At 39.9% G+C, this 15114-nt stretch overlaps 1 protein-coding gene across 11 annotated transcripts in view; it reads left to right on the plus strand.

Annotated features, from left to right (window-relative positions):
- The first annotated feature begins 1601 nt into the window (after positions 1-1601).
- The window catches only part of ATP6V0A1 (ATPase H+ transporting V0 subunit a1), a 53290-nt gene continuing 39777 nt past the window's right edge, over positions 1602-15114 (plus strand). For 7 of the 11 annotated variants that reach the window (XR_011493847.1, XR_001396851.3, XM_070483284.1 and 4 more), the window contains exons 1-6: positions 1727-1855; positions 2904-3028; positions 4054-4217; positions 12393-12471; positions 13627-13724; positions 14406-14534. Coding sequence is in view for 9 of the 11 variants with exons in the window: in XM_070483284.1 (XP_070339385.1) it covers positions 4101-4217; positions 12393-12471; positions 13627-13724; positions 14406-14534 (423 nt within the window). In the remaining 2 variants the exon portion in view is untranslated. Of the gene's footprint in view, positions 1856-2903; positions 3029-4053; positions 4218-12392; positions 12472-13626; positions 13725-14405; positions 14535-15114 lie in introns of all 11 variants that reach the window. The other 4 variants (XM_014833607.3, XM_070483281.1, XM_070483283.1 and 1 more) reach the window with 2 other exon arrangements.

Raw genomic sequence — 15114 nt, forward strand, 5'->3', positions numbered from 1 at the left:
ATTATTGGAACTTTATTTCTCACTGAACTGTGAGCTCCGCTAGGATAGGTAGTGTGTCTGTGTCATTTTCCTACCCTCAGCACCTAGCACCATATCTGCCACACAGCAGGCCCTCAGCAAACATTTGTTGCCTGAATAGCATTATTCATGCAGCTTGAAATTCCATCTCTGAGCTTCAGAGACGGGAGGTGGATGGAAAAATAGGTATGAGTCCCACACATAGACATTTAAGCCTGGCAATAGGCAGAACTGTCAAGGAAGAGAGCGTGGAGGGAAAAGAAATAGAACACTGGAGAAAGATTGATGGCAGGAGACGAAAGGAGACAGAAAAGGAGCTCAGAGAGGATATTCTTTCAAGGAAGGCATGAAAAAAGAGACTTCAAGGGAACTGATCTGAGTCCAGAGGAAAGGCTGTCTTAATGGTGGAGTATAAAAAATTAGTGGTTAGCAAGCAGCTGACTCTGAGGTTTAAGAAAAAAAATTTTAAGTCTGAAAGGAAGGAAATGATAGTCATTGTGTAATGGTTTTCTTAAACTTGGCAGGCTTTCAAATGTGGGTCCCTATCTTCCTTGCCCGGGCGGGGAGTTGAGAGAGCTGGGGAGCATTCAGATCATCGGCGAAAGGGAGGGTCTGGGCCTCAACTAAATGGGAACGAAGACAAGTTCCAGCTTCACGCACAACGTGAGATAGAAAAGTCAAATAAAACATTCACTTTGCCCTTTATTATTGCGTTTAGGCTGGTAAAGCAGGACTGATGAAGTTTTTGCCAGGTAGACAAAACTATCAGCATCAGGTTTTTATCTGAAATATCTCCCTCATTACACTTGGATCTGAGTAGGTTTCCACCACCCACGGAGACTGAATAACCGGCTTTCCGAGTTATTCCTGATAGAGTTCTCGTTATTACAAACGACTCGGGATCCCTACTCCGCCTCAAAAGAAGGGCAAGAAAAGGGAATCGGTATCAGTATTTCAGAAAGACGTTTTTATAAATAATCGGTAGGCATCACTTTTGCGCTTTAAAAAACTTGCTATTCTTTCAAAAATTCTGAGGAACGGAAAACCTGCAAGTGGTCAGATGGGCCCGCAGCAATCCACCAAACAAGGTAAAAATTTACTTTCACAACAGACGGCTTTACGGGGTCTTTTCCACTGTTAAATGGAGGAAAATAGATCCTGGACAGTGGCTGGAGGGACTGCACCAAGTCTCTTTTTAAAGAAGGGTTTGCCATTCTTAAGTGAACAAGCCGCTGTTCAAGGCCCTACTCCGGGATCTAGCACCTTCAGCAAGTCGCTCCCCACTCTGGGGAGCAAATTTTCTCTGTAAAATAAGGAAAAAGGGTGTGCGTGTGTATGCGTAGAGGAGACTGGACTGGAAGTGCTTTTAAATCAGGTCGTTTCCTAACGATTTCTCCCCTTCCTGTGCTAGTTCCCTCGAGGAGAAAAACCTGTGAATTAATTCTTTGGATATGAAAATAAAGCAGGCACCCTTGCCTCGAGGGTAAGTGTTAGAAAAAAGGAATCCGAACAGCTGAGGAACCTGACGCATCCAGCACCTGCACCTCCCGCCCCACAAACCCTCCCTCCACGCGAAGAGACCCAGGAGCAAAAACAAGATGGCGTCAGCGCGCAGGAGCCCGCCCGCGCCCCCGTGACTCCGCACTGCGGCAGCGGACGGAGGCCGCACCGCATTGGCCGCCTGCGATGAGGTCATCTTAGGGGCGGAGCCCGGCGGCGGCGCGGGGGCGGGGCCTTGTGGACGCACGCACGTCAAGGCGCTGCTAGCCGGAGCCGCAGAGGCTGCGGGCTTGGTCTGCGGCGGCTGCTGTGGCGGCGTCCCGGCCCGCGGCTCGAGGTGAGCGGGGGCTGTAGGTATGGCGCGACAGGAAGCAGCCTCCGAGGGGCACAGGAAATCCTTCTAACAGCCGCCTCGCTTGTCAAAGGAATTAGCAGGGATCTTAGTTCTTCCAGAGGGAATGGAGGTTTATCCCTCTTCGGGGACCCCTCCTGTGGGCAGGGGAACCAGAGGTTCACTCCCATTCGGAGGCCCTGCTCCCTTCCCCCATTTGAGGGGTAGGCGGAGGAACTGAAGGTTATTGGGTAGGCAGAAGAATCTGGGGGGCTTTTTAAAGGGGCTTCCAATGTGAGGGTTCCCCCCTTTTATTCCCTGCTCCAGGAGGTAGGTGTGCCTGGGCTCAGAGAATTCCTGATTTCTCACGTAGTAGACAGGAACTGAAGCAGGTGAATTTGAATACCTATTAGGAGGCGAGGACTGGATGACAGTGGTGAGGCAGGGCGGGGAGGCGCTTTATTTGGACACATCTTGTGTAGAATTACTGTTTCTTCATTTTCTTTTGTCACACCTCTCTCCCCAGAATCGCTTTGGCCTATTTAAGTTTTCTGTTTGGCTCCAGTGGGATAGAGATGTTCTAGGGAGATTTGTAGTCATTAAAGAACAGAAGGAAGGAGGTAGCTCGTTGCAGACTGTCATTACCGGCAGCCTCTGAACTATGCTGATCGGGCATGATTTCATGTGTTTAGAGATTGTGGAATCTGTCCTTGTCGGGGGGTATGAGGGGCGGCGTATGGGGAACTGGTAACTGCTGTTTTGGATGATTCAGGTATAGACAGTCTTAAAGTCAAGCTACATAACGTCTTGAGAAATCCTTGCTATACCTGAGTGTGCTGTTTTGCTGCCTTGAACATCAAGTACACAAAGGTTTTGTCATTCCAGTTTCTCAAAATGTCTCCCAGCCTTTCAGAAGAATAACTCTTCCTTTGACGCCCGTTCCACCTATCATTATGTGTGCCCTCATGATATGAAAAATACTGTGCGTTTTACTGACGTTGGATACTGTACAGTCTGTGCCTTACAATAGTTGATGGAGAATAAATAATTGCAGTTTCAGGACCACTGATAGCGCCAATTGTCTTCCATACCCGGCAACAAGCCAGCCCTAAAAGGAAACCTTCATTGGCGCATGCATGAGAAGCTTGAACAGATGGAAGAACGTAATTAGTCTGGAAGGTGAGGATAAGAAACAGAAAGCTGTGGAGGTGGAACGCTTGTTCTCTGTGGCTTGATAAAACTGCTTTGTCATTATCAATGTATTCCTGTTGTGCTTGACTTGAAATTGAGCTTAATATGCAAGATGGTTCTTCTTATTTTGTTGTTGTTGTTGCTGTTTTAGATAATGCTTAGTGTTTGGATTCCTTGGGGAGAAATGGTGTTTTCCGAGACGTTTGGAAGGTTAAACCCTTTAAGGTAGCCGTAGCTTTAGGGTAGTGCTGGGACTTTGGCTGTTAAAAATGGGCAGTAGTGGGGCCGGCCCGGTGGTGCATCGGTTAAGTGCACACATCCTGCTTCTCTGCGACCTGTGGTTCGCTGGTTCGGATCCCAGGTGTGGACATGGCACCGCTTGGCAAAAGCCATGCTGTGGTAGGCGTCCCACGTATAAAGTAGAGGAAGATGGGCACAGATGTTAGCTCAGGGCCAGTCTTCCTCAGCAAAAAGAGGAGGATTGGCAGCAGTGAGCTCAGGGCTAATCTTCCTCAAAAAAAAAAAAAAAAAGAGAAATGGGCAGTAGAGGGTAGAAAACTAGTTGGGACAGAGACATCCTTTATGAGAGTGTAATTAACGTAGGTCTCCTCTGTTTCCTGACACAATAAAAAAAAAAAAGAGCAGTGTGAATGTCACTGCCTCATAATATTGTGTCCAGGATATTTAAAGAGCTGTTTGGGATTCCCAGTTCCTGTTTTTAATCTGGACACATTCTTATGTATTGAGATGTCCCAAAATATTGTCATTCGATCCTCATGTTGACTGCAGAGGAAGTGACTTTTCATCAGACGCTCTGCAGGAGAGGATTCAATAACAGCCTTTGTAATGTCTCCTTTTCATCTTTCTAAGCAGGATGTCAAAACAGTTGTTGAAGACCTGTCAGCATGGGGTGGAAGATATGAAGGGAAAATGAAAGTGCCTTACTGGGGTGTTGTTTTTCTTAGCCCTCTTGGTATTTTCCAAGGTCATATAATTTTCTCTTTTTGCCTTAGATTGAAGAGAAATCCAGGTCCTCAGCTGACTGCTACTTTCTGCCACCATGGGGGAACTTTTCCGGAGTGAGGAGATGACACTGGCCCAGCTTTTTCTACAGTCAGAAGCTGCTTATTGTTGCGTCAGTGAATTAGGAGAACTCGGAAAGGTTCAGTTTCGTGATGTAAGTAGTTGTGGCTGCTTCTTGATTACTGCTGAACTCTATTTTTCTTGTCTTGGCCAATTGCCTTATGATGAATGTTTTACTTTTTATTTGCAAAAATAACATTGTACTACTGGCTTACTATTGGTAGAGTGTGCACTTTGAATTGTCTTTCTAGAGCTGAGAATGTTTTGTGCCAGTCCTTCCATGCTTTTATTAGCTCCCCCTTTGGGAATAATCCTAAGTATTTTCAAGGTAATTGCTTGAGATGCAAGTAGAGGACACCAAACTAACCTGTTCAAGGCTTGAACTTTGCTTTTTGGGCTCCTTAACACCCATAGCAGGGTATTAAAAAGAAATTGTCATAGCTCTTCCATACAATAGCACATATTTATTACAAAATTTGGAGCATCAGTTACAAATATATAGTGCATAAGTAAGCATATACTGGATACCCATTATTTTGAAGCATTATGCTGGGCACTTGGAGAAGATATCAAAAGAAAATGGAGTCTAACAGTAAAAAAGTATGCCCTATGGGGCTTACAATCTGATCAGGAAGGCACAATATAGGCTGCTGAAAGGAGGGGGAGTTAACAGTTCTCTGTACACATTCTCAAAGCACCATGTGCCTCTCATTGGTAGCACTCATTATAGTCGTGATTTTACATTCACCAGTGTGACTGGTTGATTAAAGTCTCTCTCTTCTACTGTGATCTAAGCACCATGAAGACAGACATTCATTGTTGTATCCTTAGTGCCCACATACAAGATATTCAGTCAGTATTTGTTGGAATGAATGAATGAATGGATGAAGTGGTCAGAAAGGAGTGAGATTAATCAATATTGGCTTCCTGGAATTGGCAAGCTTTCAGGAAGTTCTCAGTGTGAGCTGAAATTGCACAAATATAATCCAGCGATGTGGTCTTATTCCTCATTGTCTTTGAACATTTTTGTGCTGTCTCTCTTCTGATTTTCTCCTACCTGAGTCTGATTCTTTCTCTTACTTTTCTGAGAATTCATTTTTATTGTCCACGAGCCTCTCTTTTATCTTCCCCACCCCCTGCCCTCTGTGTCACTGTTGCCCAAGCTCCCTTCTCTGCCTCTCCAGATAGGCTTCTTAACACCCACATCTTCCTTTGTCATCTTTTCTGGTGATCTCATCTATTCTCAAGTCTTCCATCTTTATATAGTGAGTCCCAAATCAGTATCTCTGGCCCTGACCTCCCAAACACCATCCTTGAATTTACAGCTCTCTAACATTGTTGTCATGTCTGCTTCTCAAGTTCAGTATGCCTAAATTCCAACACCTTACCTTTTCACAAACTGTTTTTTCATGCTGACTTTCTAAATTTGTGCTAATGCATTGATATTCTACCAGTTTTCTAGACTTGAAACCTGTCACCCTTAATTTGCAATCCTTCATCTGGTGTTATAGTTTCTCTCTTCTTAACACCCATTGTGTCTATTCAGCATTCTTAACTTTTACTTATGATGTATTTCAATGATACAAAAAATTATAGGGAATAATATAGCGAATACCTCTGTTTCTACTATCTACTTAAGAGATAGGCATTCCACATACAATTGAAGGCTCCTGCGTATCCCTCCTCCATGCCGTTTCTCTCCCCTCCTCCCCAGAGGTAACTTCTGCAATGATTTTTGCTTTTAATCATTCCTGTGTGTTTTTATTTTTTACTTTTGCTATGCATGTATGTATCACTAAATAGTAATATAGAGTATAATTTTTTATGTTTTAAACATATATAGAGAGTATCATATAGTATGTATCCTTTAGCAGGTGCTTTTTAAATTCAGCATTTGTGCGATTTGATCATGTTGATGCAGGTAGTGCTAGTTCATTGCTTTAAATTGCTGTGTAGTTATTGTGAGAATATGCACAGTCTATCTGTACATTTTTTCTTTCTGATGAACATTTAGGTTGATTGCACCTCTTTGCTATTGCAGTGTTGCCATTGAAGATTCATATATATATTTGTCTCCTGGTATACGTGTGTGATAGTTCCTCCAGGAGAGCAGTTTTCAAACTTTGTGGCCTAAGGATCTCTTTACACTCTTAAAAAATTATTGAGGACCCAAAGGGCTTTTATATGAGTTATAGCTATCGATATTGTCTGTGTTGGAAATTAAAATTGATAAATACTTTAATTATTTATTTATTAAACATTTAATACTTGTAATAATGAACCCACTACATGTTGTCATAAATAACATTTTAATGAAAAAAATTATATTTCCCAAAACAAAAAAAACATCAGAAGAGTGGCATTTTAAAAAATTTTTTAATGTCTGAATTCATAGAAAACAGCTGGGTTCTCATATTTGCTTCCGCAGTCAGTCTGCTGTGATGGACATCATGAGCCTCTGGAAAGCTTTGCTGAACACTCATGAGGGAATGAGAATGAAAAAGGCAAATGGTGTCTTAGTGTTACTGTGAAAATAGTATTAATCTTGCTGACCTGCTGCTACTCCAGAGATTGTAACTAGGAGGGACATTGCTGAGTATCATGTGCATCTTTAACTGTTAGATGTTATCACAGTGTACTCACACAAATATACCTGTTTGTGCTCCCGTTGCTGGTTGAGCATTCCTCTTGTTCCACAATTGGGTCAACACCTCTGTGCTGAGACTTAAACAGATTTGCCAATATGCTGGGTGTGAAGTGATATCTGATTGTTGTTTTAATTTTCATTTTCTAGATTAGTACATTTGGTATCTTTTTATCTGTTAAAAGGGCATAATGGGTTTAATTTTCCATGAATATCTACCCATATCATCTGCCTGTTTTTCCGTGGGGTTTGCTTGTCTTTTGTTTATTGACTTACAGGATTTGTAAAAGTTCTTCATGTATTCTGGAAGCTAATCTTTTTCTAATCCTTTTCTGATAACCTTCTGCAGTCTGTGGCTTGTCTTTTCCTTTTGGCTACAATTATCATACAAAAAGCTTATTTTTCTTTTTTGAAAATAAGTATTTTCTTTTTTCCTAAATTTTTATTTAAAAAAACTTCAAGCCTGAAAACTCTTATGTAAATTCACTAGTTGTTAACATTTTGCTACATTTGATGTGAACTTTTTTTACTGTACCGTTAGAGAGTAAGCTGTTTCTTCCTTTGAAGTCCTTATCCTTTTCTTTCTTTTTCTTATTTTACCATACACATTGGGACCTTCATTAACATGCTGAAGAAGAGTAACAGCAAGCTAATACTGGTTAGGATTATGTTTAGCTATATGTAACGGAAAACCCAGGTGATAGTGATGTACTTTTCTCACATAACATGAAGTCCAGCTTCATGCTGCCATCAGTATGCTAGGATCATTCTGTATTTGTTTGGCCATCCTTGAGCATTTAGCTTTTGTCCTTACAGATGACCACCTCCACAGCTCCAGGAATTTCACTCGTGTTCTAGGCAGCAAGGAGGAAGTGCAAGGAGGAAGGAGAAGTACTTCTATCAGGATAAAAAAGACTTTCCCTAGACCAGCCCAGTGGCATAGTGGTTAAGTTTGCAGGCTCTGTTTCTGCAGCCCGGGGTTTGCGGGTTCAGATCCCGGATATGGACCTACACACCCCTTGTCAAGCCATTGTGGTGGCGTCCCATGTACAAAATAGAGGAAGATTGGCACAGATGTTAGCTCAGTGACAATGTTCCTCAAGCAAAAAAGAACAAAACCACCTTTCCCAGAAATCCTCAGCAGACTTTGCTCATTTATCATTGCCCAGAATTATGGCATACTCCAGCTGCAAGGGAGTCTGAGAAATGTAGTTTTTCAACTGAACAGTTGCTGCCCTGAACAGAATTGGGAAGTAGGGCAAAATGCTATGTATCTGTCACCTCGCATTTCCTGTCTTGCTCCTGACTTTAAGAGGAATCTTTTAATGTTTCACAATTTAAATAAGATATTTACTCTTAAGTTTTTGGAAAATTCTATTAGATTATGTAGATTCCTTTCAATTTCTGATTTCCTAAAGTTATTGTCACAAATGGTTGTAGAATTTTATTGAATGCCTTTTCTTCATCTGTTGAGGTTATCATGTTTTTTTCTCCTTTAATCTATTAATTTGGTGAATTACATATCCAGATTTTTTCCTACTATTTTTTTAAACAGCTCTACTGAGATATCATACAATTTTTCCATTTAAAGTGTACAATTCAGTGATTTTTAGTATACTCACAAAGTTGTACGACCATCACCACAATCAATTTTAGAAGATTTTCATTACCCACCAAGAAACCCTGTACCCATTAACAGTCACTCCTTGTTTCCTCCCAACCCCACTCCCTCCCTTCCAGCCCCTGGCAACCACCAGTCTACTTTCTGTTTCTGTGGATTTGTCTGTTCTGGACATTTCATGTGAATGGAATCATACAATATGTAGTCTTTTGTGACGGGCTTCTTTCATTTAGCATAATGTTTTCAAGGCTCATCCATGTTGTAGCATGTGTGTGTACTCTTTTTTGCATATTTTTAAAATATGAAAATATGCGACATATTAAAATGGGTGGTTTCAATGTAAGAAGTAGTTGTTATCTAGTGTCTCTGCAAAATATACCACTCTGGGTTTTAGAGCGACAATTGAGTAAGAGACGTTTCCTCACTCAACTTGTTCAAAATCTTCTGTGACTGATATGTCCCCTCATCCATTCTTCTCTACTCCTCAGTCCCTTACTGTCTAACACTTACAATCATAAAGACAATTTACATTTCTTAATAGGTGCCGTGCTGAGCACTGCACATTATTATTGCGGGTATCCTCACAACAGCCCTGAGAAGTAGAACCTACTTTGAAGAGTGGAACATAGTATTCTCATTTTACAGATTAGGAACCTGTGGCATAGATGAAAATAACTTGCCCAAGGACACACCGATTTGTACCCAGGATTGTCTGATTCCACTGCCTGTGTTCTTCTTTTTAATTGAGATATACCAAAACAGTCACCCTTTTACAGTGTACAATTCGGTGATTTTTAGTGTATTCACAAAGTTGTGTAACCATCACCACTAGCTAATTCCAGGACATTTCATCACCCCCCCCAAAGAAACCCTGTACCCATTAGCAGTCACTCCCTGTCTCCCCCTCCCCCTAGCCCTTGGCAACCACTTAATCTATCTCTGTCTCAATGATTTTTTTTATCATTCCATTCTAAATATTTTAAGATTTTTGTTATAATTTCTTCTTTGAGCTGTAAATTATTTAGAACTATTTTAGAATTTCCAAGTATGTTGTTTAACATGTATTTTTGATGTTGATTTCTAGCTTAATTGCATTGTACTCAGAGAACATTGTCTATATAGTACCAATTCTTTACTGAGACTTACTGTATGACCTGTTTTGTGGTAAGTTTTTATAAGTGAATTCTTCAAGAGAGAACTGTTGGATGTAGATACAGAAAATATACATGTGTGTATATTAGATTAAGCTCATTAATTATGTTCAAATTTTCTCTATCCTTATTGATATTTGGTAGATTTATGTGTCAGTAATTTAAAAGTTATATTAACTTTTCCCACTAAGTAGACAGATTTGTCTGTTTATCCTTGTAGTTCTGTTAATTTTTGTTTGAAATATTTCGAAGATGCCTTGCTGGAATATTTCAAGTCGCCTTTCCTGAAACAGGCTGTGGGGCGGCTTCAGTTGAACCTTGCCTCCGGATTATGAAACCAATAAAGTTAGCCGAAGTCTTGTAACTACTTTCACTTCAGAGTGTTGTGTTTATTGAAGTGGAAATTTCTGAATGAGAGGCCGAGATGCTGCCTGTTCAGTGGAAAAGAAAACCAACAACAAACATTTTATTATGGACCCACAAGTTTAGAATTGTCACATCTTCCTGGGAATTGTTCTTATTATGTAGTGATTCTCTTAATTTCTAGTAATGCATTCTGCCTTAGATTCCCTCTAATATTATTATACCAACAATTTCCTCACTAGTTTCTCTGTCAGCAGTTTCTCCCTCTTACAGTCATTCTTTACACACAATATTATTCTTAAAAACAGTAAATCTTTAAAGTATAAAAAAGGGACCGGCCCTGTGGCCGAGTGGTTAAGTTCTCACGCTCCGCTTCCGTGGCCCAGGGTTTCCCTGGTTCAGATCCTGGGCACGGACATGGCACCGCTCATCAGGCCATGCTGAAGCGGCGTCCCACATGCCACAACTAGAAGGACCCACACCTGAAATATACAACTATGTACTGGGTGGCTTTGGGGAGAAGAAGCAGAAAAATAAAAAGATTGGCAACAGTTGTTAGCTCAGGTGCCAATCTTTAAAAAGAAAAAGTATAAAAAAAATTCAGATCATTTGCTTCCCTATTGCCCATAGGACAAAGTCTTCTACTTCCTGTTCTTTATATACCCTTTCTCTTCAGCTATAGTAAATTTCTCCCCTTTTCTGAGTATGTGGTTTATTTCTGTTCCTGAGTCGCTCGCCATGATCTTACCGCTTTCATTCTTCCTACGTCTGCTGGGTGAACTCGGCCTTATCCCCACAGTCGCAGCTCAGGTGTTACCTTTGTACATCTTTTTTCTCTTTATCTCCAAGATAGAATTAGTTACTCCTTCTGTGTATGTTTGTTTGGGTTTTTTTTCACCCAGTTCTTTTTTATGGAGGTAAAATTTTTATTCAGTGAAATGCATAGACCTTAAGGGTACAGTTTGATAATTTTGGTATTTATATACCTTTGTAGCCATAACCCCAATCAAGATATAGAATACTTCCATCAGCCCAGAAAGTTACCTTGTGCCCACTTTTGGTCACTCCCCACCCGCTGAAGGTAATCACTGTTTTTATTTCTAGTATCATAGATTTCTTTTGCCTGTTCTTGAACTTTATGGAAATGGAATCATACATTATAAACTCTTACGTCTGACTTTTTTTCACTCAACCTAATGTTTTTGGGATTTATCTGGTTTTACATGAATCTGTAGTTGATTCTTTTTCATTGCTGAGAAGTATTCCATTGTATGAATATACTACAATGTCCTTATCCATTCTCCTGTTGATGGACATTTGGATCATTGCCAGTTTGGGGCTATTATGAATAAGGCTGCTATAAACATTTCATACCAGTCTCTGTGGGCATGTTTTCATCTCTCTTAAGCAAGTACCTAGTAGTGGAATGCTTAGTCATTAGGTGTATGTTTAACTGTGTAAGAAACTGCCAACAATACTTTACTTACTTTTTAATAGCTTTTATCACAACAAATTGTATTTATTGGTTTGTGTCTGTCTCTTCTGAGACTGGTAGCTCTTCAAATCTAGGACATATCTTATTCTTTGTATTTATAGTAGTGCCTAATACAGTGTCTAGCACATAAGTATTGAGTGAGTAACTTTCTTTAAGATTTTATTTTATTTTTTTTCCTTTTTTCTCCCCAAAGCCCCCTAGTACATAGTTGTATATTCTTAGTTGTGGGTCCTTCTAGTTGTGGCATATGGGATGCCCCCTCAGCATGGCCTGATGAGCAGTGCCATGTCCGTGCCCAGGATTCCAACTGGCAAAACTCTGGGCCACTGCAGCGGAGCATGCGAACTTAACCACTCAGCCATGGGCCTGGCCCCTATGAGTAACTTTCTTTTGTTATGTTACTTTTATGGAATTTATCACATGCTATCTTATTGGTTGTGTTCATCTTTCTTCTCTGCTAGATTGCAAGCTCCTTAATGAGTAGGAACTTGTTTTATTCTTGTTTCTATTTCCCAGAATATCTGTCACATTGCTTTGAAAATTACTCATGATGTGTGAATGAATAAACCAAGCTGTCCCCTAAAAGGTGAAGACTCTGGGACAGAAGAACAAGATAAGTTTGCCTTCTGTCTCTTCTGATTGGGAAGAAGGAAAGAAGGAAAACCAGGCAGAACTTCTGTTATATCCGTCACCCAAATTTTTGATGGGGGAAGCTCACTGAGACGTTTGGCCTGGGAAGAACATTTTACACCACAGTGCTTTGTCTGATTTGCCCCCATTCCACTAATATGTTGCAGCAGTAAGGGAGGGGTTTTTATCTTTAGTTGGTGTGACTGGCCCCAATGCAAATTGTGAGGATCAGTAGACACTTTTTATTGTTGTTACGTCTTACATTGACACAAAATTGGGTTTTCACTTTGCAGGATATGTTGCTTGTGAAACAAAGGAAATGGATGCAATATTCGAATGTTTGATATTCTGTTCTTATTTTGCAGTTAAATCCAGACGTGAATGTTTTCCAGCGGAAATTTGTGAATGAAGTTAGAAGATGTGAAGAAATGGATCGAAAGCTTCGTATGTGCATTTTGATTCTGTATGATGTTCCTATAATGAGTCATTTGTCTTAAATTAGAGACACTGGTCCTCTTAATAAAGAAAGAAAATTCTACAGGAGAAAAAAATCTTATAATCATGATGTTACAATGGTGTTTAGGCTAGGTGGTGCTTACTGGAAACCTTGTTTGAGATGACAGGGCTGCAAGCTGAAAACACTAGTTATTTTTTTGTGGGAAGGGTTTTATAGCAGTACTACATTATGGAATTCTGAGAGATAGGACCCAAACCACCATCAATTTTAGATGTCAGCATAGTCACCTTTTAATTTGAGCTATTTATGCAGGAAGAAACTAACGTTTACTAAGGTTCTATTGAGAGTTAGGGTGACCATATGTTTATTTCATTCATTCCCCACAACATTCCTTTAAGATGGGTGTTACCTCATTTAATAAATGAGGAAACCAAAGATCAGAGAGGTTAAGTGACTTGCCCAAGAACATAAGTGGTCGTGATGGAATCAGTATTTGAATCCAGGTTCTTCCGTCTGGCTCTAAAACCCGTGATCTTGCTACTATACCATGCCAGCTTTCCTTTAGCTGATAGGTGAATTTGGTTCCTGTCCTAAAAAAAGTCAGTGATTGTCACCTGAAACACTTTTCTCTTCTGGTGTTTTGGGGCCTTATTCTGTGTCTTGCTTTTTGGTTTTTGTTTTGTTTTGTTTCACTTAAAACTGACCTGATTGTTTTTAAATTTAATGATCCTTTTGATCTGAAGTTATCTTGTTAGTGTGCCAAGTCTCAAATGGAATTGTGTTCTTCTGTAGCTCTACTGTGCCAACCAGGTCTGTCACCAGAACCAGCGTACTTTGGGGTAGTAGTCACACAAGTGGAGAACTGAACGTAGATAAGGACCAGTTTTAAGGTCAGAAGAGGGAAAGAAGACAGCAGTGAGATGGTAACCCTTTTTAGGGTAGCTGTGCTTTAGAGAGTGTGGGGTAGGAGGAAAGGGAATGTGAAGAAAAAAGGATTTACATATTCTGCTTCTTTTACGTGAAAGTATCTTTCTTAGAATGGAGCCCTTTTTAGGCACGTTTTAGGTCCTATTATTATTTCCTCAAATATTGGTAATTCCAGGCATATGCTATCCATAAATGTTTTGATTCTGTTATTTTAGGATTTGTTGAGAAAGAGATAAGAAAAGCTAATATTCCAATTATGGACACTGGCGAGAACCCAGAGGTGCCCTTCCCTCGGGACATGATTGACTTAGAGGTAAGTAATCTTCTGAGGAAGTCGGTTAAGTCTCTCTCTGCCTAAGCGCAACAATCGCTTCCCGAGTGCATGGAGAGTAGAGGAACTCTTAGTGTCCTTGTAGGCATTGACTTAGAGGTAAGCAACTCTTCTGAGGAAGTCGGTTAAGTTCCTCTCTGCCTAAGCACAACAATCGCTTCCCGAGTACATGGAGAGGAGAGGAGTTCTTACTGGCCTTGTAGGCATTGTCTGTCGATTACAAGTTTCTTGTGGATGGGATTAAAATTAATTCTCTTTTTTATGGTATAGAACAGTACCTTGAACAGTACCACATGCCGCTAAATAAACTTTTATTGGTTTATTGGAACCTTATTGAATTAATGTCAATTTATCTAGTTTTTATTAATCTCATAGACTAAATGAATAGCCAGTAGACTTTTCAATAATTATTTTATCCATCCGAAGTCCCCTGAGAAATTTTACCAAGTGTGTAATAAAATATAAAGGCAAAGAAAGAGCATTTTAAGCAAAAATTTTGATAGAGAAAATAGCCCTGTTAAAAATGCAGTCCTTTCTGGGTAGATATAAGATATCTTTGAGCCATCAGGGTGGAAAGAATTCTGTGGGATGAATGAATTAATCTGTCTTTCAGAGCAAGCATACTGAGCTTAGTTTGAGTTAATAGTTTGATTTTTTCTGTAGGCCAATTTTGAGAAGATTGAAAATGAACTGAAGGAAATCAACACAAACCAGGAAGCTCTGAAGAGGAACTTCCTGGAACTGACGGAATTAAAATTTATACTTCGCAAAACTCAGCAGTTTTTCGATGAGGTCAGACTATTGTTTCTTTTAGTATTTGAGCAGCTGGTGTGATACCCGCACAAGTGGGCCATATTTTTCTTCCAATAATTATTTTAATTTGCTAGTTTGAAAGCAATACCATTTTTGCACCCTGTTTTAGTTGAACAAATATCAGATTATGTTCCATTTTTCATGCAGTACACAGCCAGCCATGGTTTTGTATATTTTTGCATTTTCTGCAATTTTTCATCTCAAGATGGGAAAAGGAATCCTAAAGGAGTTGTATAAACATAGTTAAAATTTTTACATTGTATTTTAAGGTAAGTAAATACTTAAGGTTAAAGTTGAAGCAACAAGAAACATTTGGTTATACATGAAATTATAACAAAGGCTAACTCTCCAAACCTTTTGTCATCAAATTTAAATTTTTATTTTCTGTTTGCTTATCAACCTTTGAGCACATTTTTAACTACTTCGGATAGCACATGTCACACTTTAATTTTTAAAGAGGTTTTCCTTATGTTGTATGGAAATATTGGTAGGAATTCTTGGATTTTCACATAAACACAACTGCATTACCTTATCGGGAAAAATGTTAATAAGCCCTTGG

The sequence above is a fragment of the Equus asinus genome, chromosome 13, assembly GCF_041296235.1.
Source record: "Equus asinus isolate D_3611 breed Donkey chromosome 13, EquAss-T2T_v2, whole genome shotgun sequence".
Taxonomy (NCBI): domain Eukaryota; kingdom Metazoa; phylum Chordata; class Mammalia; order Perissodactyla; family Equidae; genus Equus; species Equus asinus.